This window comes from Cornus florida, unplaced genomic scaffold, assembly GCF_030987335.1.
Source record: "Cornus florida cultivar Cherokee Brave unplaced genomic scaffold, ASM3098733v1 CherokeeBrave_3.0.0_Hap2_Chr02, whole genome shotgun sequence".
Taxonomy (NCBI): Eukaryota; Viridiplantae; Streptophyta; class Magnoliopsida; order Cornales; family Cornaceae; genus Cornus; species Cornus florida.
The window spans coordinates 65,672,175-65,695,203 of record NW_026775572.1 but is presented as its reverse complement, the minus strand read 5'-3'; the positions used below and the strand labels follow the sequence as shown (position 1 = coordinate 65,695,203).

The window sequence follows — 23,029 nt, the reverse complement described above, 5'->3', positions numbered from 1 at the left end:
ATTCTTGATAAATTCAGAATCTTGTGACTCCTATACTTCCATACTAGAAGATGGGTTTAACATGACTGATAAATATTGTTAATGCTTAAGATCTGTATAGAATAATTATTATAATATTATGTAATGAATAGTAAGTTACTATTCTGTCGGTGTTTAAAAGAGGCCCTATTACTCGTCTGTCAACGGTTTACTGGAAACAACGACTTATGGAGCAATTTAATGCCAAATTGGTCTTAACATTCCAACGCGACTTTTGGATGACCCATAATAAAACCTGGGTTAAACAGAAACTAAACAGAATAGTAGCCTCATTGTTCTTTACATAATTATCATAATAATCATCCTACCAGAAACTTAAAAGCATTAACAATATAAGTTTAAGCCAAGATATGGCTCTGATACCAAAAGACAAATGGATCGATGTTAAGACCAGATCTGAAACACAGAGATAATAATAGATGAAACAGATATAATAATATAAGATAGAGATAATAACATTGAAACACTTACAAAAAAGTTTCTTCTTTATTGAACTTGAAAATAAAGTACACTTAGAAATATTACAAGAGAGAGAGAAAGGAAAACTGAAAGATACATTGAGGGGAAACATTGCCCTCTATTTATACATGAAATTGGACTTAAAAATTAAATTTGAAGTCCACATAGTGGATGGATGGCGTGTGCTAGAATAATGCAGACAGTTGGCCCACCACTACGTTGTGTCTTCTTGTCGGATAGCAATGATCAACTTTTAACAAGAAATAGTACTGTAGAATCAAAGACTTTTGAAAAAGAACTTTGGCTTCTTCTGTCGGCAGGATAGAAACGAATCTCTACGGTTTTGGAGGTTTCATCTTTTCTGCCAAATGAACTGTAAGAGAGTCCCAATAATCTTCAGCAGAGGGGTCCTCATCGTGGATAAGATCAGCATCTGGATCTTGAGCCTCACCAGCGAGACAGGAAAACTGGTTACCTTCATGACTGGATACTGAAACCATGGATATGTCATCCCTGACCCGTGAAGTAGTGGAACCAAATGTATTAACAAATTTGTCCTTCATAAAATCCATGCATTGGACCATTAAATCTGTTTCAGTAATTAATGGCTGCTGTTTTCTGATCATATCTTTAACTAATTCAAAAGGGTTAAAGATATCAGTGGCATCTGGAAACTGAGTCAATGTTGGCTTTGGAATGGCATCATGATACTCCACTGTTTTCTGTTTGATGAGGGTCAGGAGGGCTGCAACAGGCTCCTGGGACATGCCGACCCACCATCTATAATAAAAAATCCTTTGCAGGATTGGCAGCTTGTCAGGATTATAGCTGCATTGGAAATCCCATTTCCAAATCTAAGAGATTCCAAATTCTATAAAGAATAATAGGGTGGATTTCCCTACAGGAATATTATCCTGGCCTCTAAACTGAGGATGAAACTGCTGCTATGGAAGGAATAATTGCCTTACTTCTTCTGGTAAAATATCTAGATCTGGTCCAAATTTGGCCCACCAGAGAATAACCCAATTTGGGAATTCAACCTTAATAGATTGAGGACAGATCTTGAAAAACCAAAAATGCTTGTGTTTGGGATTTTGGTAAAAGAACGAATATATCCAGGCTGAGATATAATCCCAATAATTGTAACTATATCCAAAAGCGAACTTTCAAGAGAGGTTGGGATTTAATCCCCAATCAGAAGGCCTCATAAGCCTCTTAAAGATAGCTTTACCATAAGTAAGAGGACTATCTTTGGAATTAGGAAATTGCTTCGTGTGGGTAAATTCCACAGAGGAAGTTTTAGTAAGCATGGCTTCATAGACATATCTATGGCGACCATCCGGTGCTGCGTATTGCTGTGTTTGGAAATATCTGAATTTTACTTCCCAAGGATCTGGCATCCATTGTTCATCTTGAGAATCCAGAACTAATATTGTTTGAATATACCTTGAATTAGGTATCCATGGAGTTTCTGTTGTAAGAACCTCTTTCATTGTTTTCTTCTGTGAGCTTTCTCCTTTGTTGGGAGTACGAAGCAAATCAGAGAGATGTTCCAAGGTTGGATACTGATCGTCGGTTAGTGGTATAACCACTTTGTCTTTTGCCTTGCCTTTGCCACGGCCTTTTGTGGTATTACCATAGCCCTGCCCATTATGGGGCTGACTCATGAACCCTGTAGAAATTCACGGGTTAAAAAGTCAGATAAAGAGTTAGAACTGCCTTTAATATATTCAATTGAAAAATCAAAAGCAGATAAATCAGCTTGCCAACCAGCAAATATCTGTTTGGAAACTAAATTTTTAATATCTTTTCCAGTACTTGTTTAGCAGCATTACAATCAATGCGTAACAAGAATTTCTGATTAACTAAATCATCTTGGAATTTATAAATGCATTTAACTAAAGAAAGAATTTCATTCTTGATAGTAGAATAATTTAATTGTGCATTTTTCCAAGTTCCTGAAGTGAAGCGGACAAGCTCCTCAGATCATGTTTCTGGATTCTTTTGTTTCAGAATTCCACCATATCCAATGTTGGATGCGTTTGTTTCAACAATTTTAAACCACGAAGAATTTGCTAGAGCCAAGCAAGGAATTTGTTTAGCTCGAAGTTTAATCTTCTGGACTGCTTTGGTATGTTCCAAAGTCCAAGGGGAAGGTGATTTCCTTAACCTTGTATATAAAATTGTTGTATCCTGTGCAAGGTTCTTGTAATGATTACGAATATAATTCAAACTACCAAGAAATCTTTGAAGTTGAGTTTTATCTTTAATTTCATCTGGAAATTTAGAGGCAAACTCAATGCTGCGATTAATGGGTCTAATTTTTCCATCACTAATTTCATGACCAAGAAACTTTACTTGGGTGAGGAAAATTTTAAATTTAGGAGCAGAAACTGCTAAACCATTTCTGTAAATAACATCTTTGAAAATTTTCAAATGTTTATAATGTTGATCTATTGATTTTGAAAATATTAAAATATCATCAATACAAACAATAGATAATTCAGTATAAGGATTAAAAATGTCATTCAAAATATGTTGAAATTCTGAAGGGGCATTTTTTAAACCAAATGGCATTACTGTCCATTTATACTGTCCAAAGGGTACACAAAAAGCAGTTTTATATCTGTCCTTTTCTGCAATCTGTACCTGGTAATATTCTGATTTAAGATCAAACTTAGAAAATATTACAGCAGACTTTAATCTATCTAACAGATCTTTAATGTTGGGAATTGGGTATCGGATCCAGCTCAAAGCCAAGTTGAGTGGTCGATAATCAATAACCAGACGAGGAACTCCTCGTTCTTTTTTAGAGTTTTTATTGACATAAAAAGCTCTGCAACTCCATGGGGAGTAACTAGTGGTAACTAGCTTCTTTTCCATTAAAGAGCTAATTTCAGCTTTGCAAAGTTCCAAGTAGTCAGCCTTTATATGGCTGGGACTAGCTTTGGAAGGGATCATCAGATCGGTAAATCCTTTTTCATAAGGCAAAGAAACAATATGCTTCTTTTTGTCCCAGAAAGCATTAGGAACATCACTGCAGATATCCTTTAGAAAACTTTGTCGTATTGACTCTATTTTTTGTTGCTTAGTGGGCTGTACCAATCTTTGGTTGATTGCTAAGGAAGAGATTTCCTTTTGTAAATAATTGAGTTGCTTTTCCTTAAAGATAATACTATCTTTATGAGCATTGATATGCTTGTTTACTGCTTTGGTCAAAAACTCAAAAGTAATTGACTGACCCTGTAAAACTGAGCATATCCCATGAGAATTAATTTTCTCGATTGGCATAATCAAGGCTAAAAAGGGAGTGTCCAGAATAACCTGTTGTGCCTTGTTTCTAATAAGTAAAAAGGTAGATGGAAGACAAATACCTTGTTTACAAATAAAAACGTGATTAAGTTTATACTTAATCTGCATCTTACCACCACTTGCACTGGTAAGACCTTGAGTGGTTTTCTCAAAATATTGAGTAGGGACTAATCCTTCTTGGATACAGTTCATGTTCGCACCACTATCAACTAAAGCAACCGTATTAGTGATGGTAAATTCCTGATTGATTACCAAATTATTGGAGATGTACCATTTTTGATAAGTAACCTGATTTAAAAGATTAAGATAATCCTTATCTTCAGGTTTGGATACTTTAATCTGGGAAGATGTGAAGTTTCAGTAACATGATTAGCCTTTTCTTTTAAAAGTTTGATCTCCAAATCCATATTGGTTTGATGAATTTTCAATTGGCGGAGTTCAGCTTTGAAAAGGTTAACCTCCATTCTTAAATCTGGAAGATTTGCAGGACGAGAGGTTTGGCTTTGCTGTTCTAATCTGTTTAGAACTTCTTTCATGCTATAATGATTTTCAGATCTTAGAAAATCTGGATTATCATTATCCTCTTTAGGTTGTGCAATGGCATAACCTATTTCAAAGATTTTCATTTTTATCTGAGGATCCTGAACTTGATCTATAAGATCCAATAAAGATTGTTGATGGGCAATTAGAACATTTAGACTGAGCCTATTCATTTCAACAATAGCTTTATAGTAATCATGTGAAGGATTACAAGAAGGATTGCAAGAACATTCTGGACTACTACTTTCTGCTTCAGAGGAAGAAGACTGTAATTCCATGACTATGTCCTTGGAATTAGATGAATCTTCGGAAAAACTAGTATTAAGCAACAATTTGCTTAATTGTAGTTTTAGTTCTTCATTAATTTGAAGACTGCTAAGTTTCTCCTTAGTTCTACATTTATTGGCATAATGACCTATACGCCCACATTTGAAACACTTAGCCTCTGTTTTGGGCTTTCCTTTACCCTTTGCTTTAGGAATATATTTCCTTTTAGGCTTAGTGTACAGTTTGGAATCATCAACTTTCTTTTGATAATTCTTTCTTTTGGAGTACTTCCTTTTATAAGGCTTTTCAGCCTTATGTCTTTTCCTACTAATAGGATAAGATAAAGGAGTCTGATAGGCAAATTGATCACAAAATTCACCTACTTCTTTTCGACCAGTTAATCGTTGTGCTTTTAACTGGGACTGTAACTTCAGATCATTACAGAGAGCTAAACCTTCTTGAATTACAATGTTTACTAATCCACCATAGGTATAGTTTCTGTAAGGAATAGAGAGACCATTATTCATATCTCTCAACTTCTTCCTTATCCTTTCTGCAGAAAAGGTGGGAAGACCATCCACAAATTTTGCTTTCCAATGCTCATGGTTAGCGTCGCTAAGCTGCAAAACTTTAGCTAAGAAGACATCTTTGTACCACCGGAAACGAGTTAAAGATGGACATCTTAGATTCTGTAATAACTCTCTACTTCGTTCACTGTTAGCTCCTTCATGACCAACAAAATGTTGAACAATAGTAGTGATAAGGGTATACACCGCATCAGGAGTTGGCCCTTCTTGCTGAGTACTTTCATCCTTGACAATTTTGATTGCTGAAAATATCTCATTTTTCTGAGCCTCTGTGAGAACATTATCCCACCATCCTTTAAGGATTCCTGTAAAACCAGCAACAACGAATTTAGCAATAGTTGGGTCATTGTTTTGGTTGATTTTACAAACTTGACTATACATCAACATTTGATGTATAACCTCATAGATCTGATAGTCAGATTTACCATCTATGTTCCACTCATAAATGGTTTTCCCATGAAAAGACTTCTGTGTATGAAAATTACTGGAAACGACGACCTGTGGAGCAATTTAATGCCAAATTGGTCCTAACATTCCAACGCGTAAAGAACAGTGAACAGCATTTATGCTGATAGTTTTACTCGTGCTCTGATTACTTGATCTATTTGAATTTTTATTTATGCTGATAGTTTACTCATGCTCTGATTACTTGCTCTATTTGAAGTTTTCCTTTGCGTTCCAAAAGCTTACTTACTTTCTTGCATTAAGCTGTAGCAACTGCCCTACTGCTTATGTCTTTCTTTTTTCTGTAGAGAAACTACTTTGTTTAATTCATTTATTTGTTTCTTTTTATTTTTAACTTGCATTAGATTTCTTATATTACTTTGGTTTTATCTTTTTTTCCTTGTAATGTTGTATTACATTTCATTTTAATTTTTGTGAGACTCTGGTTCTTTTTTCTCAATTTATAAACATGTTTTCTTATTTCAATTGATTAGTTGATCATTTCCTCTTATTTCTGCCACTTCTTAGTTAATAGAACAAGAAGCAACTGAACTAAAGGAGAAGTTTTTCACTCCAAGGCGTTCGATGTTAGAGGACACTGATAGTGGTTTACTTGAAGATATAGATGTTATCCCAAATGAGGAAATGCTACTGGTACTTGACCAAAGCGCTTTTTACACTTGGTCAAATTCATTCCTTTCTATCATTTTAATTACAATGAGTTTTTGGTTATGATTTCAGGCAATTAGTGAGAAAGGTTATGTTAAACGAATGAGACCTGACACCTTCAACCTCCAAAAACGGGGAACCATTGGTAAATCAGTTGGAAAATTGAGAATAAATGACACAATGTCTGACTTCCTTGTTTGTCATGCGCACGACCATGTCCTGTACTTTAGGTATTTCTTATCTGCTTCCACTTTAATTTTCAACATTTTTGCATGTACTGGAGGTGACTGTATTTCCCTACCATTTCTGTTTTTTTCCCCCTTTCTTTTTTACTTGAGAAAGATATTTTTCTAGATGCTGAATGAAGTGTGTGCTGCGATTTTCTCCTTTACTTGCCTTTTAATATTTTAAATAATGTACGAAAGTGACACAACTTGTTTTGGCATGAATTAGTTTGGCATCAACCAAGAACTGAACTAAACTTGGTCTGATCTAATGTTATGAGAATCTAGGAAGGACCAAAAGGTTACCCGTGAACTGGTTTGAGTTGGAGTCATAACTGTTTGAGTATTGTTAATGTTAGAGAATTATTTTAGTTTTGAGGATAAAATTGTATTTTCCCTCTTTTAGTTGTCAGCCCTCTTTAGGGCATAATTTATTCATTTTTGTACATTGTATTCTTCTATTCTTAAAAACTATTGAATAATAGTATATAGGGTAAAGTGCCAAAAAAAAACCCTGAACTTTACTCTCTCCCCCTAAAAACCCCCCTGAACTTTTATTTTTACAGTTAACCCCCTAAACTATTAAAATTGTTGCAAAAATTACCCACCGGCAAGGTTCCGTTTGGTTCCTCCAGTTAAATAGGCGCGTGATCATCACATGCATAGGCTGTAATTTTAAAATGACGAAGCTACCCTTGCCACCTTATTACCTTAATTGTTAAATGTATAAATAAAACAAAATTTCCAAATTTGATGATACTTTCCTCTTCTGTTTTTTTTTTTTCTCCAAATTGAAGAGATCACCAAATTGAACCCCCAATCAATCATCGAAAGTTGAAATCCTATCCCTACCAAATCGCCATCTCTGTTTGGAACAATTGAATGTGGAGAACATAAAACAAAATTTCCAAATTGATGATACTTTCTAATTTTTTTTTTTTTACCAAATTGAACCCCAAATCAGTTGTCGAAAGTTCAAATCCTATCCCTATCAAATTGCCATCTTTGTTTGGAACAATTGAATGTGGAGAAGAGTCGAATGCCTCCATCTCCCCTCGTTTCATCATAGAAATTCAGAAATTCAGATTTCTTTGTTAACTTCAATCAAGTTCTGATCAGCAATCTCATTCCCGCTCTAGATCTGCTGATACATCAGCAGCACCGAGAATACGTCTCTCGCGATGTGGTCCAGGCCGTCGTTGGCGACCACCATGTAAATCAGCTACCGGTTGGTGCAAAGACAAGGTAGAGGATTTGATCGTTTTCTTCACTGTAATGGACTAGTTGGGTAAGGTGGAGAGAGGGAGTTTGTTGGCATCGAGGAGGGTTTGGCGTCTCTTGACGCCGATGAGGGTTTTAACGGCCGAGAGAGAGGTGGTGTTTGGTGAGACACGTAATCAATCAATGTGTTGAAGTGCGATTGGAAGTGCAAAATCAGATGCCTGAGCCATCGTCGGCGCCGTGACGGCGAGGAGAGAGATTAAGGTTAGAGAGAGAAAAGTTATGGCAAAACCCCCTTTTTGTGGCTCTCAAGGTTTGGTTCTTGAGTTAGCGGGGTGTTGTGAGAAGAGGGAAAATGGAGAGGGAGTTGGGTTGGAGGGGGTTGGGCGCGGCTGTGAACGGTGGAGGTGGTTGGAGAAGAAGAATTTGTGGGAGAGGGTTGGTGGCGGCCATGAGCATGGAAGGAGGAGTACTAAATTGAGGTGGGGAACAGGTGTTCCACGCAAAGTGTGGGGTGTTGTTTTGTGATAAAATGATGAGTTGTCAAATGCTTATTGGTTATTGAAATTTTATTTTGACACATCAGCAGCACAAGTTTATAAAGCACCAAAACGGCGTAGTTTCTCTAATGGATAATTTACTAATCTTCTTTATCCGGTACCGGAAATTTCACTTTTGTCCTCAAATGCAACTTTTAAATAGTTCAGGGGGGCACTTGTTAAATCAGGGGGGTTTTGTGCAAATGCCTGAAAGTTCAGGGGTTTTTTTTGCACTTTACCCTAGTACATATGATTTCCCTCTTCTCTTCTTCCTCTTTTATTCTGGTTGTGTACAAATCTCTACATGGTATCAGAGCAAATCGATCGTGGGAATTGAATAGTACTTGTTGACTGCCCCAAAGCATCGTTTGCTTCCCACACAATCATAGCCCAATTGATTTCGCACAAATTCTTCATCGCAATCACAGCGGTGTTCGACACCTCCATTTTTGCACTTTGCATCTCAATTCACAAGTTCTTAATCTGTTTGCAAGTTCGCAGTGGCAATCTGTTTGAATCTTTGTTCTTGGTTTAATGAATCACAATCATCGCAATTTCTGTTCACCTCAGTTGATATCAAATTAATTTCTGTTTGTTGCATAGCATCCCATCGCAGCAACGAAATTCAATTTCGGCTTTGCCTTCATATCACAATCTGCATCTGGTTTTCTCATTGCATCACTACTAACTTGATTTGCATCGCATCACAACCCATGAGATTCTGTTTGATTCAATGGCATCTCATGACCTCTATCACACAGCCTGCAATCTCGTCTCAATTCTCTGTTTGCTAGAGAATTACATCTCACGACCTCAATCGATTGCGTCAAAAATCATGTCGAAAATTTTAAATGAAAATTGGGTTTTCATCCATGTTCCTTTTCAGTATCATCAATCTTTGCCCTAGTTATCTTTTAGGATATATGTCTACTGTTTATTTTGTAATGGAGTTGTCTTTCTTGCATTGTGGTTTTAAAAAAAAAAGATTTATATCCTCTTTTTTTTTTTTTTGGGTAGTGATAAAGGAGTTGTGTACTCAGCACGGGCCTATAAAATTCCAGAGTGCACCCGGGCTGCCGCTGGCACACCATTGATTCGTGTATGCTATCTTCCCCTCCCAACTCAAATTTTAGTTAGAACTTTTTTTTTTTTTTTGTTAGCTAGAAGTTTTTCAGTATCTGCCAAATGATATCGTTGTTTCCTGATGGAATCAGATCTTGTCCTTATCTGATGGGGAAAGAATAACCTCCATTATAACTGTGAGTGAATTCGTGGAAGATCAGTATCTTCTAATGCTTACCATAAATGGCTACATCAAGAAAGTTTCTTTAAACTATTTCTCATCAATCAGATCGATGGGAATCATTGCAATTCAATTGGTTTGTCCTCTTCTTTACAGCTTTGATTGTGGCTTGATTGATAATATTACATTATTTATTTAGGCATCATATTCTGACAGGTTCCTGGTGATGAACTCAAATGGGTCCGTCGTTGCACAAATGATGACCGTGTGGCTATGGCGTCACAAAATGGAATGGTTATTGTGAGTTCTTGTGAGAAAGTGAGTTCTCTCGTGCCTTCTTTACTATTATTTAGCTGGAATTGCTGATTCAAATTGCAAGGTCTATGTAAGTCACATAACTTTAAAAAAATGCAAGATTCATGTAAGTTTCATCTTTTGTGAAGGTGACACATGCAAAACATGATTTTGTGTCCGTACTTAATTGTTTTTATTTTATTTTGAAACGGTGAAATTTGTTTCTTTCAATTCTTGTGTTGAAAGATCAAAAATCAGGGACCTAGCATCTGGAAATTTCTAGTTTTATGGTCATCTGGGAACAAAAATATTTTCATGCTTGTAGATTTTAGGGTTAAGAGAGGAGGAGGAGAAGAGGGGAAGAAATCTAAGAAGACAGTGAGAAAAAACTGATCTTTCATCACCCTATTATGTCATACATTTTTTTTTTTTGATAAGAAATTTATAAAAAACGCTCAAAGGGGAGCGAAACCCAAGGAAACAAGAAGAAAAGGCCACAAAAAGCCTCAAGCCTTCAAAGAGGCCAAAAAAATAACAATCTCCTCAACAGAACGATAATCTCTCCCTGAGACCCAACAAAAGAGAGAAGAAATAATAGAGAACTTAAGCATAGAAATGGGCTTCTCCTTGCCATTGAAGTACCTCCTATTCCTTTCAAGCCAAATGCACCACCAAACACATAGAGGGGTGGCCCTCCAAGCATCCCGGATAAGTGCCCCAACTGAGAAACCTCTCCAAGCCTCAATCAACCCTCTAGAAGAACATAGCATAACCCAGGGGACCCCAAATAACCCAATCATCAAATCCCAACAATCTCTGGCCATACAGCAATGCAACAGAAGGTGATCGACTGTCTCCTCATCGCGATGACACAAGAAACAGTGATTGATAACCACCTGCTTTCTCCTCCTCAAATTATCCTGAGTTAAAATCCTACCCAAGACAGACGTCCAAGCAAAGAAGGCCACCTTAAGGGGAGCCTTGGAGCGCCAAATAGCCTTCCAAGGGAAAGAGCCACCCTCCCCAATAAAAAGACACCTGAAAAAGGATCTCACCTTGAATCGACCCTGAGAGTGAGGACTCCAAAGCCAACAATCAGCCTCCTCATGAGAGATCACTTGTCTATACAGCAACTCCAAAAAATGAGTGACCTCCTCAATTTCCCAATCCTGAAAATGCCTCCTAAACTGAACATCCCAAGTTAGTCTTTCGTTATCAAGGTGATAACAGTCAACCACCAAGGCCTGCCTGTCAGAAGTAATCCTGTGAAGTCGAGGAAAAGCGAGAGCAAGGGGAAGCTCTCCACACCAGAGGTCCTCCCAAAATCTGATCCTCCTACCATCTCTTAACCGAAAGCGAACATGATTACGAAACACGTCCCAACCCTTTTGAATGCAAGACCAAACCCCCACACCTCTAGGACCACGCACCTCAAGAGAACACCACCCACCACTGATTTCCCCAAACTTGCTGGCAATAACTTTCCTCCAAAGCCAACGCCTCTCAACCCCAAAACGCCATAGCCATTTCCCAAGAAGAGCCCTATTGAAAAGCAACAACCTTCGAATCCCTAAACCTCTGTTTCGAAAAGGACGGCACACTTGCTCCCATCGAACCAAATGATATTTGAACTCCTCTCCTCTCCCCTCCCCAAAGAAAATTCCGCTGCAAACTCTCAATTCTCTCCACCACCGAAGAAGGAATCTGAAAAAGGGAGATAAAATAGGTGGTAAGGCAAGAGAGAGTGCTCTTGATCAGAGTAACCCGCCCCCCTTTGGAGAGGTACTGCTTCTTCCAACCCGCCAGCCTTTTCTCAAATCTATCCACCACCGGATCCCAACTCCCCACACATCTTGAAGGAGCACCCAGAGGCAAACCTAAGTAAGAAATAGGAAAAGAGCCGGTGCGACATCCGAGGATCTGAGCAAACATCTCAATATCAGGAACATCCCCCACAGGCACTAAAACACTCTTTCCAACATTCACTTTAAGCCCAGAAACAACTTGGAACCAAATCAAAACGCATTTCAAATGTCTCAGCTGGGACACATCAACATCACAAAGAACCAAAGTATCATCCGCAAACATCAAGTGAGAAATCTCCAACTGACTGGCAACATCTCTACCCACCCGAAAGCCTCTCAACAAACCCAGATCAACAGCCTTTTTCAACAACCTGCTAAGAGCCTCTATCACAAACAGACGAAGGAAAGGAGAAAGCGGATTCCCCTGTCTCAAGCCCCTCGAGCTAGAGAAAAACCCCGTCGGAACTCCATTCACAAGGACAAAAAAGCGCGCACTAGAAATACAAAAAAGAATCCATCTCCTCCATCGCTCCCCAAACCCCATCCTCTCTATCAAGTAGATGAGGAAACTCCAACTCACATGGTCGTAAGCCTTCTCAATGTCCAGCTTACACAAAACAGCTGGAACCCCACTACTCAACCTGGAGTCAACACATTCACTGGCAATAAGAACATAATCCAAAATCTGACAGCCTTCCACAAAAGCATTCTGAGAATCAGAGATGACGCCATCCATAACCTTCCTAAGCCTAGTGGTTAAGACTTTGGCAAGCAACTTGTAAAAACAACCCACCAAACTAATAGGACGAAAATCTCTAACATCCAGAGCACCTCCCTTTTTCGGAATAAGGGCAATGAAAGTGGCATTCAACTCTTTTCAAAAGAGCCACGAGCATGGAAAGCGTGAAAAGAGCCCATCACCTCATCTCGGACCACCTCCCAACACTTCAAAAGGAAACGCATGGAAAAGCCATCTGGGCTTGGGGCTTTATCCCCGTTATAGCTATTCAAAGCAGACAAAACTTCCTCTTTAGAGAACGGCACCTCCAGTAAAGAACTTTCCTCACCCGAAATCGAGTCAAAATGAAGCCCAGCTAGTAAGGTCTCCACCCAACCGGTTCAGAGTACAAATCTGAAAAGAAATCAACAAAACCCTTACAAATCTCTTCTTCCTTGCAACACATTTCCCCATCCACCCGAATCCACCCTATGTGATTGCCTGTTTTGTGAGCATTGGCAAGTCTATGAAAAAATTTCGTATTGTTGTCGCCTTCCTTGAGCCACAAAGCTCTAGACTTTTGCCTCCAAGAAATTTCCTCCATCACAGCAATCTCAGCAAACTCTGCCTAACACTCCAGTCATACACTTCTATTATTTTTTGGAAAAGATTGATTTCATTAAAGATGCTTAAGAGGGGGGTTTTCCCAAGAAAACAAAAGACGCCCCCAATATGACTACTCTAGCAACCCCCCCCCCCCCCCCCCCCCCCCCTTCTCCTCTCAAGTTGGAGAATATATATCATATGATCTCAGCGTGGAACAACGATTATGACCTAGGGACTTATTGAACATTTTAGCTAATTGATCGTCGGATCTCACAAATAGAGTAGAGATGTTTCCACTCAATATTTTGTCTTGAATAAAATGACAATCAACTTCAATATCCTTAACCCTCTCGTGAAACACTGGATTAGAGTCAATATGTATAGTTGTTCGATTTATTTGAAAATAATGGAAGAGGAGTTTGAACTCACCTACCAAGTTCTTCAAGGAACCACTAGTTGCTTCTTATTCTTCCACATAACTTGATTACGTCCTAAGGTGCAATACCCTGTAGTGGATCTTCTAGCTGAAGGTTAGTCAGCCACCCAATCAGCATCTGTAAGACCTCCCACCTAAAAGTGAAAGCCATAGTGGTATAAAGAGTACCATGACGCAGTTCGTACTTGGCCTAATTATTTATATAGATAGAGAGATCAAATTAGAATCAGTCAGTGGAATTCGTACCCGTTGATGACTGTCTTCTGGCTTGGCGAGCTGCATCAGCTCCAAAGCCGGTTCTATTATACTATTACCTATTGAGAGTTATGATTTTTTGATCTATTCCAACTTCGTAGATTCATTCACTTTATAGGCAAAAAAGGCACGAATACGCCGACATGAATCAAGTTCCCTGCAAAGCATTTTCTCTTTCGTCCTCAGATGTTCGGAAGTTTTGTTCGATTTTGGCACTTTCGTTCTCATGCCGCAACTTGGGGGACCCTATCTCACCCAGCCCTCCCATTGGATTTATATGGTGACCCAAGGCCTAGAGCTCGCTTTAGAGATCAGATTATCCGAACAACAGCATTTCAATGTGGCACCCTTGTCAACAACACTAATCACATACAAGATATCAAGTTGAGTAATGGTGTGATAAATTAATTTTTCAACCGGTTGTCAGTATTTGTCAAGGTAAATAAATCATCCTTGCCAGCTAAGAATTGTGTTTGGATTCATAGGAACATCTCACAAACTTGTTTCTTTTAATAAGTCCAACACATACTTTCTCTTAGACAATCTTGTATCTTTCATTGATCTAGCAAATTTCATTCCGAAAATAATTTTTAAGTTTACCCAACTCTTTAGTATGAAACCGATGTTGCATACTCCTTCAACTGAAACAAGGCCAGTAACGATTAGCAAGAAGAGAAATGATAACTCGAATAGATGAAATCTTATAAAGAGGTGAAAAATTCTCATCATAATCAACACAAGTCTGAGTATATTCATTAGCAACAAGTCGGCCCTTTAAATGCTTATATAACCATCAGGAAGGTATTTGACAGTATAGACTCGCTTACAACCAACGAGTTTTGTACTAGAAGACAAGGAACAAGATCCCACATCCCATTATTATGGCATCCATTGGTTTTCCATCCCGGAATACAAAGAGCATCTATTTTTAGGAACAAGGATTGCAATAGGTAAAGAGTCGGAAACAACAGACCTAAGAAGCACAAACACTTCTATGAGGTGTCGTGTCAGTGTCGGATACTGTGTGAGACACCGACACTCCTGGACACGTCATGACCGTGTCCATAATTTAAAAGTAATTTTTATTATTTCGGACACTTGGTCAACACATTCCAGATACTTGACGACATATCCCACACATTGTCATATATAAAACAAACATATGACAGTCCTAGAAACAATATTATGAACATATATCAAAGTGTCTAACCTCTTTTTCTTTAAAAAATAGACATTAAACACGTCACAGTATGTAATATGAACAAAAACATAACTACAATGACAAGATAGAATAGTAATATCATATATAATATATTCTTTTTGATATTCAAATAGCTTCATCTTCTAACTTATGTAACTTTAGTATTGAAATTATAAGGTAAATAAAGTTCGATAATTGTCTTATTCAATAGATATATAAATGAAATTTTACATTTATATTAGCCTTGTCCACTCCGTGTCTGTGTCATACTCTTTTAAGATATGATGTGTCGGCGTATTTGTGTCGTACTGTGTCCATATCCATGCTTCTTTGCAGCAGATAGTGTCGTATACAAAGACTGAAGAAGGCGGAGGAAGCGTGGTAGGTGGCCTAGATGGAGAGTATTAACCTGTAATGGAGCAGCCGATTGAGGAGAATCAAGGCTTGTAGACAGTGAGGGAAGAGGAAAAGTAACAGGTTGCAAAGATGACTCAAATGTAATATTAACAGGAGAACTGAAATCTGGAAAAAATATGGGACAGACTCACAAAAGAAGACATCAGCAGTAGTGAAGTATTGTTGAAGGGTAGGACTAACAACTATTACCCATTTGAGTGTGGGAGTACCCAAGAAATACTATTAGTTGCACGAGGATTGAGTTTAGCAAAACCAGATCCAAGTTTATGGGCATAACATACACACCCAAGCAGTCAAGGAGTAAGAGTCAACAAGGATGAATTAGGACATAAGATAAATGAGGTGATTTCCCTTGCAATGCAAATGATGGCATATGGTTATGAGATGACAAGCAGTATGAAAGGCATCACTCCAAAACGGTTTTGGACATGCATATGAAATAAGAGAGTGCGAATTACTTCCAAGAGATGACGACTTTTACTCTCAGCCACCCTGTTTGTTCTAGGGTACAAGTACATGATGTTTGATGGATAATACCTTGAGCACGAGAATAAGTATCAAAAGGATTAGAGGAATATTCTTTGGCATTGTCGGAAGGGAAGACTTGAATTGAACATCCAAACTGAGTTTTGATTTCTTTATGAACGCTTTGCGTGATGTTGTGGCCTAAATTTGGTACCGGATCGCATACGACCCGTTGAATGAGCTTGTGGGTCGTGGACCCTAATTAGTACTCTCTTGTAGTCCGTTATATAAGGGTTCTTAGGGTTTGGAGTGGGTAGAGAGAAACACTGAAAATCTCAGAGAGAGATTGAGGGGTTGAAACTGGTAATTTCCTATTTTCGTATAGTGAAATCTTTTGCCGGATCTCCACTGTGGATGTAGGTTTTGCCGAACCATGCTAAATCTTTGTGTTCTTTGTGTGGTGTGATTACTTTTCTGTCGTGTTTCTTGATTTATTCTTGGGTTTGCTGCTTTTGTTGTAACAGTTTGAAATATAGAGAATAACTTAGAGCGATCTTTCATTAAGGACAATCAAGTCATATATGAATGATCATCCACAAGTGTCAAAATATGTAGAGTAAACACGGCTAAGACTCGGGACTTGACGCTGCAAATCAGGAAGTGATGGGTAGCCAAGACAAAAGTGCCATTGAAATGGAGATATGGAGATTGCAGAGCTCCGGGAGATGCTCAAAATCAAATTAATACACGCCACATACTTCATATTCTGTACCAATCTTCTTTGTCTTATTATCTTAAAAAACACGTGGGATAAAATGTAACGGAACGTTGAAGATTTTTAGTAATCTTACTAATAGACATCAAACTAAAAGTAAATTGAGGAACATATTAAAAAAAGAGACATGAAAGAACTAAGATGAGTTGCCTCTAAACTGGAAACTTTAAGAGGATGAACCATTAGCAAGAGTAACACTTTGAGAAGGAGCTACAAAATGAAAATCAGATAAAAGGTGAGAACTACCAGTCATATGATCTGAAGCTTTTTTTTTGTTTTTTTGATAAGTAATATGGTCTGAAGCTTTAGAATCAATAGAGTGGAAGACAATAGACTTGTAGCCTACCTGATTGGAAGAAGGAAGCCATGGACGATGGGGAGGGCGTTGCTGAGACATAAGCTGAGAATACTCATCATGTGGGATAGTGATCATATCAGACTTGCAACCTGGTGAGAACCAGTGGGTGGAGCTGTCGAACTAGGAACATCCTCTTTATAGGACACCAGATTTGCATTGGTAGATGATTTCGGGTTAACGTGAAGATCCCAACAATAATGCACGGTGTGATTAGTGAGGCCGTGGTGAGTCATCTGCAGGATTCTCTACCCCCCCCCTACTCATCATGTGGGATAGTGATCATATCAGACTTGCAACCTGGTGAGAACCAGTGGGTGGAGCTGTCGAACTAGGAACATCCTCTTTATAGGACACCAGATTTGCATTGGTAGATGATTTCGGGTTAACGTGAAGATCCCAACAATAATGCACGGTGTGATTAGTGAGGCCGTGGTGAGTCATCTGCAGGATTCTCTTACCCCCCCCCCCCCCCCCCCCCCCCCCCAACACATGTAGAATGAACCTTACGGCCTCCGCGAGAACTGCTGGGTCCACCCTGGGAGACAGTTAATGCTGAATGTTCACCACCATTATCAATATGGACAACGGAAGCACCACTAGATAAGAGTAACCGGCTGGAGTCTGGAAAAAAACATTAGTAAGAGATGGAAGGCTAGGCTGCCCAAAATCTATGCGTGATTGACTCATATTGCAGTGACAAATCAGTGGGAAACCTAACAACATTAAAATCCTCACATTGCTGATGCATATGCTAAACATTACATTCGAAAAATATTCCTCTAAACATTAATTACCTTGCTAAAAGCTGAAAAACTACTTGCGCATTTCGTAGCTAAGTCACATTAAGTGAGAGCATGAGAGCATCAATTCTAAAATTCTTTAAGAGCGGGAGCGCCATGAGAGCGTCTGTACATTTATTTTTATTTAATTATTTCACTTAATGCATTATTATTTTTTGTCAATTTTTTATTATAAAACTAGTTAATAAGATTAAATTTTTAGTTATTATTTCTCTGATCAAATAAATATTTTTTAGTAGTAGATATATTAATAATTGTATGTAATATATAGTTAACAAATAGTGGCCCAGTGGTAAATGTTTTAGTTTACATAAATCATGTCATGGGTCCATGCAGTATTGTTACTTTTTAGTAGCATGATTTGCGCAAACAGAGAGAATTGCCGCAATATGTGAATTCAAGCGAATTCTAGAACTGGAATTCGCGAACTGAAAAAAATGAGTTCGCAAATTTTGGGCGATTACGTGTCCAAATCGGGAAATCGTGCCTGGAGCTAAGAGCGGTGCCTCTGATGAATGAATTATGACTTAGCTTCGTAGATGCGAGTGATATCGTCTGTCCCAGAATACAATTACATTTGACGGTCCTAGATGTGCTTGACAGTATCCAGATAAAGTAAGGTGGAGCTAATGTTTGGTTCAATACTGGTTAACATTACTGAAAATTGGATCACTTTTTTTTTTGGTTTACCCTTTTGGATGTTTTCCAAGACCTTTAGCTTTAAGGAAAATCTCTACTGATTTGGCTCATAGGATGTAGTTTTGCCATTGAGCTCAACTAAGGTCATTGGAAGGTTAAATGAGGTGGTTGAGGAAAAAGGGCCAGACCTGGATGCCATATAGGGGGAAAAAATGGGAAGATGACTGAAATTTTGGGGAAGAAGTGACCGTAACCAGGGGGGAAAGAACAAAGAAAAAAATGACCTAGAAAGGAAATAAGTTGTACTGGGTTGGATTAAACTCTGTTCACGTATTCGGATCAGATCATGATGGGTGGGCCGAATTGGATGAGGGAAATAGATCAGAATTGGGTCGAGCAAACTGTTCAGAATCGGGTCCAGCAACTGTTTTATAGTCGGTTTTGATTAAGCCCAGATGGTTGCTACTGGGTCGATTGGGTTGGAACAAATCAGTCCGCCTTGTACCAGTCAGGTTAACCCGTTTTTTAATGAATCTTATAAAAAAATTGCCTTTCAACGGGAACCCGATTGGAAGTCACTGTACAACCACCTCTATAAACCCATGACCTACCAACAACGAAATGCCGACCAATCAACGAACAAACAACAGTCAGGCATGAAATCTACCACTACAACAAACGACTACTACCACAATACAAAACTCATCATGCGATTACACAAACATATAGAAACCAACAATCAACGATGACACGATGGAACTAACGATTTAGGACTACGACGAGGATGACGGTCAACGACTACAACTGGCAATCCCAACCTATCTAGATTAGTGCTCTGATACCATGTTAGATTTTAGGGCTAAATAAAGAGAGTAGTAGAAGAGAGAAGAAGAAATCTGAGAAATAATGGTGAGAGAAAAAAACTGGATCTCCCTCACCCTAATCTCTCTCTCTCTCTCTCTCTCACACACACACACACACACACACATAAAAGAACAAAGAAATAAGGAAAAGACGGTAAACTAACTACAAATGTGCACTATTCTTACAATGCCTTTAAATGGTACTAGAAATCTGAGAAAAATGGTGAGAGAATCTCCCTCACCCCAATATCTCTCTCTCTCTCTCTCACACACACACACACACATAAAAGATAAGGAAAAGATGGTAAACTAACTACAAATGTGCACTATTCTTACAATGCCATTAAATGGTACTCTGGTGGGAATTTGGTCCAAGTGATAATGTGATTCACATTCATAATCAAGTGGTGTTTTGTTTCGTTTATATGAATCAGTTTAGAGGGATTCACGTGTTTGTATTTCAAGTTGGTAGATTTTTGGTTCTAGTTAGGCTCTTCTTTAAAGTCCTTGCCTGTTTATCTGTTTCAGCAGAACTTCTGTACTATAATATTTTTGCACTCAGTTAATTGTATCATCTGTCTTTATGTGTAGAAACTGGTGATGTCTGGTAGATCATATAATGAAGCCTCGTTTCTATATTTATTCTTACCTTTTTCCCCTTTACTGCATTGCTGTTTTGGGTCAGGTTCGAGCAATTGGAAGAAACACTAGGGGTTCAGTTGCCATGAAACTACAAAATGCAGATAAAATGGCCAGTGTGGACATCATTCCAGTAACCTTGCCAAAAGAGTTGGCGACGGACTCGGAAATTCATCAGAGCTAGTAATTTCGTAACTATTATAATGGATACTTGTAGTATATAATTTTACGTATCAAAAAAAATATTGGTAATCTATAATTAATAAGCATCACATCAAATTTCCAGTTGCTACTTTTCTTTGTTTCATGAAGTTTTGTCTATCAAGTTTCATAGACAATAATATCTACCGTGTCTTTCTGGATTTGTATGCTCTGCTTGTCTCTGCCCTCTGGTTTAATGTTGTTGGTCCAAATTACTTGGTAGAACAGCATCAGAGCCTCTACTCTGCTTGTTTCTCTTTGTTCAAAACCTTTTTACATATGTTATATGATGAGTTGTGTCCATAATAGTTTGGTACTTTATTTCTTTTTGTTTATTGATTCTTTTGGAACAGTACTAAGGGCCTAATTGGCCCATGGCTGTTGTTCGTGACTGAGAGCGGTCTCGGAAAGCGAGTTCCTCTCAGCAGGTTCCGCGTGGGAGGTTTAAATAAAATTGGTGTGAAAGGTTACAAGGTAGGATGGGTATTGGATTACTTCTTGATTCATCAAAAACATTTAAGTTGTTGTTTTGCTTCTATTTCTTTCATTTATCATGACAGTTTCTCTGATCTTTTTGTTTTAGTTTTCTGAAGAAGATCAGTTGGCAGCAGTGTTTGTAGTTGGATTTTCATTGGCAGGTAATGATTTGTATTATTTATTTGGAGGCATTTTTGGTTTATATGTGAGTGTTCTTAAAATTACTCCGTAAATGTTGTAAACAGAAGACGGTGAAAGCGATGAACAAGTCGTTCTTGTGAGCCAGAGCGGAACTGTCAACCGAATAAAAGTTCGGGATATTTCTATACAGGGACGCTATGCAAGGTACACAGTGGGATATCTTCTTTTCTCTTTCTCTTTTGCATTTTTCTTTTTCCCTCTCTTTTTTGTCGGCATAAATTCACAGAACAAAAAAATCAGCAGTTTCCTTTTTTTTTTGGCTTGATTTGGTCATGGTCACTTGGGAAGGCTTTGTACAACCATGCATTTCCCATGCTCGTAGCTTGATGAAGCCAAGGAATGCAGCAATTTTAGGATTGTATAATTTCCCATGCAGCAAGATCAAGATATTAGCACAAAATGTAGATAGGCTAGTGGTGTATCATGTGATAATAGAATATTATATCACAAGTTAACAAGGGAAATTTTACAGGAAACTCATTAGGTCAATTATGTTATACAAAGCAGAATGTTGGTTTTTGAAAAAAGGATCAAGAACATTGCATTCATGTCAGATGAGAATGTCAAGATGAATGGTAGGTCTTTTTTTTTTTTTTTTTTCCCAAGAATGGTAGGATTGACACAAAGGGATTAAATAATGCACAAGTGAGGGAGAAATTGGGAGTTCTGCCTATTAGTGATAAAGTAAGAGAAAGTCCACTTGCGTGATATGGATATATATAACATAATTTTGTAGATACACCAGTAAGAAATAAGAAAATTAATTTGCATTAATGTAAGAAACAAAGAGACCAATCATAATTAACATGGGATATGGTATAGAAATGACTTCAAATATTTAAATATAATAGGAGACAAGTTGAGAATTGAAAGGATGGAAACAAAGAATTTATGTTGTAAACCCATTCATCTGGATGATGATGATGATGATGTTTGAGAACACAGTTTCGAGTCTAGAGCGATCATTGTTTGTTGATTTTTTAAAAGATTTTAGATATATAATCAGTTTGTTCCTCCCTCCCAGCATCTTCAATAAAGGAGGGCCAAAACTGGATGATTTTTATTTTTACTAACTGTTTCCACGCATCAAGTTTCAGAACATAGGGCCTTTAACTTGCAGTGTCTCTCTTATGGCAAGCTTTACTGTCGCATCAAATTGGGAATCAGCAAGTGAACTCCCGCCTTTACGCCTTTGAATATGTTATTTGTTTTCATAAGAATGTGAGCACTGCTTGGATAGTGTTGCAGTCTTGTTAACAGGAAATATTTTTGTACCCTGTTGTGTGGGATCAATCATCAGTTAAGTCACCATGAGGTGGGAAGGTGGTCAGACTAGGATGTGTTGTATAGGACATAACAAAATTTTCTGATAACTTGAAAATTTTGTTTGTATCCGATTTTGTCGGAATCAATCATCAGGTCAATCCCCATGGGGTGGAATGTGGTAAGGATAGGATTTGTTATACCAGGATGTTTTAGATTTTCTGATTCTCTTTCCCATACAGAATATTAAACAGGATACAGTTTCTAGAATCAATAATGTGCCTGTTCCTGTGTAGCAAGCGGATTGACTAAAACATTTCACATTGGAGATCATTAAACAAAATAACATAGTTAGCAGTTAGCAGTAATTTATTTGACCAACTTTGAATGTTGACTCTCTCCTCTTTCTCTCAATTATATTTACATATTTTCAGGGGAGTTATATTGATGCGACTTGAGCATGGTGGAAAAATCCAATCGGCTTCATTGATCTCAGCATCAGAAGCTGAGCCTGAAGAAGAAGAATTCGAAGCTGCTGCTGTTTTATAAGATTCGAGGCATTTGATACTTATGATTGTAGCATCCAGTAGGATAGGGGCCGGTTTTGTAAAATCATTTAGTGGCCTTACAAGACTAAAGATGGAAGTAACCTATCTGTAAATGATAACATTTTTTGTCGGATGGCATCTACAGTGTACAGTTTGAACTCCCTTAGTGGTTCCATCGTTGTAACCTGAAGTGTTGGTGCGCATGCAAGTTTATATAATCTCAAGTATTATTTTGTATTTCTTCTGGTTCATGTAAATTGTGTTATTTCAATTCCGGGACTGCAGAGGCAAATATATGTGTTTCTGCTTAAGGATGCTCAGTATTCTTGCAAAACATGAAGAAAGCAAAATGAGAGGTTTCCCAATGCTCTTTGTGTCAGGAAAACCATAAGAGGCATAAAATTGTTAAGACACAAAATCATATGCTTCCTTCAAGTCGAGCGTTAAGAGCCATGGAAGGATGTCTAGATAAACTATGATAAAATATATGTATGGTTCAGGATTAGTGCTTACCTCGGCAATAA

The 23,029-nt window shown here is 38.0% G+C and overlaps 1 protein-coding gene across 2 annotated transcripts in view; it reads left to right on the top strand.

Moving 5' to 3' along the window:
- LOC132295187 (DNA gyrase subunit A, chloroplastic/mitochondrial) overlaps nt 1-22,742 on the top strand; it is a 54,622-nt gene extending 31,880 nt beyond the window's left edge. Inside the window, exons 18-27 of one of the 2 annotated variants that reach the window (XM_059793351.1) lie at nt 6,177-6,302; nt 6,390-6,547; nt 9,319-9,400; nt 9,516-9,680; nt 9,761-9,862; nt 19,862-19,998; nt 20,370-20,490; nt 20,600-20,654; nt 20,742-20,838; nt 22,392-22,742. In XM_059793351.1, coding sequence (XP_059649334.1) covers nt 6,177-6,302; nt 6,390-6,547; nt 9,319-9,400; nt 9,516-9,680; nt 9,761-9,862; nt 19,862-19,998; nt 20,370-20,490; nt 20,600-20,654; nt 20,742-20,838; nt 22,392-22,506 — 1,158 coding nt within the window. In that variant the 3' untranslated portion in view covers nt 22,507-22,742. Of the gene's footprint in view, nt 1-6,176; nt 6,303-6,389; nt 6,548-9,318; nt 9,401-9,515; nt 9,681-9,760; nt 9,863-19,861; nt 19,999-20,369; nt 20,491-20,599; nt 20,655-20,738; nt 20,839-22,391 lie in introns of both variants that reach the window. The other variant, XM_059793350.1, reaches the window with a different exon arrangement.
- Nucleotides 22,743-23,029: the final 287 nt, after the last annotated feature.